General features: G+C 28.8%; 1 protein-coding gene across 3 annotated transcripts; it reads right to left on the bottom strand.

The window, feature by feature from the left end:
• Window positions 1–650: 650 nt before the first annotated feature.
• Window positions 651–4,291, bottom strand: LOC109806742 (uncharacterized). Of its 3 annotated transcripts, none has more exons than XM_083065881.1 (3): window positions 3,870–4,291; window positions 2,652–3,259; window positions 651–904 (listed from the first exon to the last, which is right to left on the bottom strand). In XM_083065881.1, exons 1-3 carry the CDS (start codon window positions 4,155–4,157, stop codon window positions 832–834), a joined length of 969 nt encoding a protein of 322 aa, XP_082922007.1. In that variant the 5' UTR covers window positions 4,158–4,291; the 3' UTR covers window positions 651–831. The 3 variants fall into 3 exon arrangements, with proteins under 3 accessions (XP_082922007.1, XP_082922008.1, XP_082922009.1); XM_083065882.1 differs by having other exon boundaries at window positions 651–894; window positions 3,870–4,290; XM_083065883.1 differs by having other exon boundaries at window positions 651–793; window positions 3,870–4,290.
• Between the last annotated feature and the right edge of the window lie 483 nt (window positions 4,292–4,774).

Genomic DNA, 4,774 nt, shown 5'->3' with positions numbered 1-4,774 from the left:
CTTGTTTTTGGATTTAGTTTTGTCATTTTAAAAATTTGAATTTAATGTAATACAAATTAGTTTTTTATATTATTAGTATAATGCACAAATGATAGAAGGTGTCATATACGATAGATAAGTTAAATATCTATTATATGTAAGTAAAATTTATAATAAATTATATATAAATATTATATTTGAATATATAAATTATATTTAAAAATTGTATAAATAGATATTTTTAAATATATAAATTATATTTAAAAAAATTTATAAATAACTTATATCGTAGCACAATGTTATTTTTATTTATTGATAATTTATTTTAAAAATATTAAAATTTAATTCACAAATAATTGTGATAAATATAAACCGAATCAAATAAAAAGTTGAAAAAATTTAAAAAAAAAAAAACTTTTTCATCAAAGAAAAGTCTTTAACAACACTCTCATGTAAAATAGAAGTATGTATTTAATATATACAAATTGATTTGTTACTTTCCTCTCTTTTTTCTTTGTGTCACGGTATCAACCATATTTCTCTTCTAATTCTATTTTTATCTGAAAGTGTCTATGTGTGTATTTTTTTTTTTTGAAATGTTAAATATTTATGACATTGAGACTTACTAGAAATGGTGAAACCACAGTTATATATATATATATATATATATATATATATATAGGGATAAAAATTAAAAAAAAAAAATTATAGCACAACTCTAGGCACGAGGCCTCCTCTTACATTATCTTTGAGAATCGAATCAAGCAAGATAGAAGGGGAATCAGCAGTAACAAATCGTGAGTAGAGTTATGGCCTGAATTTTAACCAAAAATATCACACCTCGATTAGCTTTCATAGAGATGTACCAGGTTGAAGGGAACCACCAGTTAGACATTCTAAGTAAGGAAACAATATCTGAAAGAGGCTGCATATAAATGGGATTAGCATGACCAGAAAAATATCATTTGAATTGAAACTTTGGAATCCATCTAAAAAATAAACATCCTTCAAGGACAAATGGACAATTGCTTTGCTACATGGATGAGATGCCTTGATCTTGATGCTTCTCATTATTCTTCAAGCCACATGTTTTCACGTGATATTTTTAGGTGATTCTTCAATTTGGACTTCATGTGAATATATGAGGCTTGACTAATGCTGAAAATATTTGAATTAAGTCCACCAAGTTTGTATTAATTTGATTGAGTTTGTAGTTTGGCTTGAGTTTGAACGAATTTTTTTTAATTTGAATTTGATTTTTTCAAGTTTGTTAATAATTTGATTCAGTTCATTAGTTTAAATCATATGAATTCAAGATATTTTTTTAAAATTTTATATATTTTTAATTTTTAATTTAAATTTGAATTTTTCAAGTTTGCTAATAATTTGATTCAGTTCATTAGTTTAAATCACATGAATCAAGATTTTTTTAATTTTATATATTTTTAATTTTTAATTTAAATTTGACTTTTTCAAGTTTGCTAATAATTTGATTCAGTTCATTGGTTTAAATCACATGAATCAAGATATTTTTTTTTTAAATTTTTTATATATTTTTAATTTTTAATTTAATAATAGATTTTACATAAAATAATTTTTTATTTTTTTTAAAGACAAATATAACTTATTTTATTAACTTTGTAACATTATATGATACAACTCTAAAGGAATATGATTACAACTGAAATTTGCATAAATTAAAACTAATCCACTTTGAATAAAATAATAGAAAATTCAATTCATAATCATAAAATTATAAAATTTTACTTTTTTTATATTATTTTTAACTTATAACTAAGTTTTAAAAGTTCTTTTAAATTTTAATAAATTAAAATTAAATAAAAAATTATATATTTATATGTCAAATTAATTCATAAATTAAATGAAACAAATTATACACAACTCAAATTTAATTTATTTATTTATTGAATTCAATCTTTAATTTAAAGTTATATTATTTAGTTCATAAATTAAATTTAACAAATTAATTATCGAATCAAATTAATTTTAAATTATTTTTGAGTTTGCTTGATTTATTACCACGACTTCCCTCGAGACATCTCTTGTTGGACTTCTAGCATTATATATGATCAATATTCTTGGATCCTTTTATATAGTCATCTCACTCATGTAAATAGTCTCTCATTCATGAAGCTCTTTAGTCATGCAAAGCAAGACCTCCATCATAACTTTTGTTCTTGCATAAGCATAACAAATCTTAAATATATATGTTGGAATATCGATTATTAATTCTTTAATGAATAACTATATTTACTTGTACACCAAGATAAAAATACTTACCTCGTCATTATTCACTCTAAAATAACTAAATCTGAAAATCAAATATACAAAACTTGTATATTCAAGAAAAATTCACTGTGTAAAAGTAGTGTGTTTAAATTCACATTAAAAGATCCAGAATCACCTAAAATACTAACTAACATGATTTTAAATAGTATGTTTAATTCCATGTTGGGTCCAAAATTAGTTGAGTTTATGCAATATCGATAAAAGAATGATACTAATTTTTAATAATAAAAACATCAAATATAAATAATGTCACTCCGAAATCAAATATTATTCGAAATGAGTGTTGCAAAATCTCACCCCAGCACCAGAGAGGAGAATTTACAAAAGAGAAATTAAATGAATAAAAAAGTTATCCTACGAACCTTAAATTAAATGACTTGCCCCCTAGTGCGAGCTTTGACCTTGAGCCATGAGAAGACAAATACACATGACTTCGACTCCTCTGAAGCTTCCTCTCCTTAATCCTCCTATTCCTATTCTGAACTGAGTCATCCAACCCACTCTCTCCACACAAACCCCCCTCGTTGCATGCCTTTCTTGGACTAGGACGCACCACATACAACAAAACCGAAGTGCATAGTATAGCAGGAAACCTACCCCACAAAATCAAAACAAATAGAATAATTGCAAACATGCAATAAAGTGCTGTCGTTGAATTCTCATGTACTTTCTTCCTTTCTTCAACACCACATTGCTTTTGTTTTGTTGCACCAGTTCCATTATTTAATTGTATTGATGGTGGTGTTGAGTATGTTTCATGTGTGCTAGTGCTTGAAGCGTGATCACTGTGTACTGGAGAACTACTTTGAGAAGATGAGGCGATGGCTAATGGAGATGAGTTCGCTGAAGTAGAGCAAGAGGGTAAACTGATTCGGCCAGGGTTTCGAGTTTTAACACTAGCTTCTTCCATGTTGCTGGTTGATTTGGATATCGCCTTTTTTGCTTTCCTTCTACTCATAACCTTCCTCATCTATAACAACCAACAAAGAAAAAAGTTAATCATCTATTCTCATTATTGTTAAAAACTTTCTAATCACTTTTAATCTAAAACTTTAACTTGAAAATTTGTAATTTTTTTTATTTACGAATGTATTTTATACTATATTTCAAAACTGATAATTAAAATTTAATTTATACTTTTAAACATTTGATTCTAAATTTCATATTTTTAAGTTCTTTTTCAGACCTATTGTCAATATTAAGTGGCGGCTAAAAATTTGTATACATTTTTGGGTCAAATATATTATAATGAAATCGTTAAATTTTATTCTGTCTTCTACAATGAAATCTAATAAGAGAGGTTTCGAGTAATTTTCTTTGTAATTTTCTTATGTCTCAAGAAATTATTCATCAAAATAATGAGTTATTATTGATATCAATACATGTTTAGCATTTAGGGTTTAGGAAACCCTAAATATATTTTTTTTTATTCGTTCCTAGAATATTCAGGGTCGATAGTAGTGACTAATCTCCTCGCTATGTTGGAGGCACTCAAAGGGTGAGATAGCTGACCCAAGATTTAACGTTAAATATCGATACAGATCGCTAAATATTATTTTATTGTAAAGAAAGTATGTTACCCATGTGGTTCCCTTGATAACAGCCCCGAGGGCCTGCCACGTGGCCTTCCTTCTCCGGCGACCACCGCATTGGTGTCCCCTGTCCTCCGGTGCTCCTCCTCCGAACAACGACGACAAGATGGCGGGCAAAACGGCGCCGTTCTTGTTGGCAATTGCGATGTAGGAGAGAACGGGGTCGATGTCATTGCTTTTGGGCGCCAAAGCCTTGTCGTCGACGCTTTCGGGTTTCAGACGCATCAACAACGACCTCTTGCTTTCGTTCCTCGCCGTCGCTTCCGTCATCATCATGAACCAACGACAACAAACGACTTTCGAGATCGTTCACAACCACCAACCAGGCTGTGGCTGTTGCGTCGTTCCAGAGAACAGAGAACAAACGTTAAACCATACGTTGCCTCGTTTCTTTCGCTGCAACCAGGACCGCTTTTTATATTTTTGCCAAACGCCACCGTTTCGCATTTCATGCCTCCGTTTTTTTTGTATACGGAAGAGATAGTAACGGAAAAGTGTTTCTAACTAGCAACAAATCCCGTCTAATTTGGGTTAGTCAACTTTTCTAAATCACCGGTGAAAAACCAAAAAAAAAAACTCAACTTTTCTAAACCAATCAAAATACTTTTACTCTTATATGATTGGATTTTGAACAAGTCTACTTAGTTCGTGGGTGTCTCAAAGTTTGAAGTCAATATTAATAGGCTTTCTTTAATTTCTGTTTTACTACTCTTGGATTTACTAATTATGACAATTGACATAGTGGTAATTAACGTCGTTTATAATTTTAACAAAACTTCATTCTTTTTATATCTAAAGGTGTATACAGTACGAGATAAAGAAAGAGAAGAAAAATAATTTATATAATAATAAGTAATGCGGTATAAAAAAAGGGGGAAAAAAGAAGAAGAAGA

Source organism: Cajanus cajan, chromosome 10, assembly GCF_000230855.2.
Source record: "Cajanus cajan strain Asha chromosome 10, NIPB_CcT2T_4, whole genome shotgun sequence".
Lineage (NCBI taxonomy): Eukaryota > Viridiplantae > Streptophyta > Magnoliopsida > Fabales > Fabaceae > Cajanus > Cajanus cajan.
Note: the sequence above shows the minus strand (reverse complement) of the source record. Positions and strands in the feature narration are given on the sequence as shown.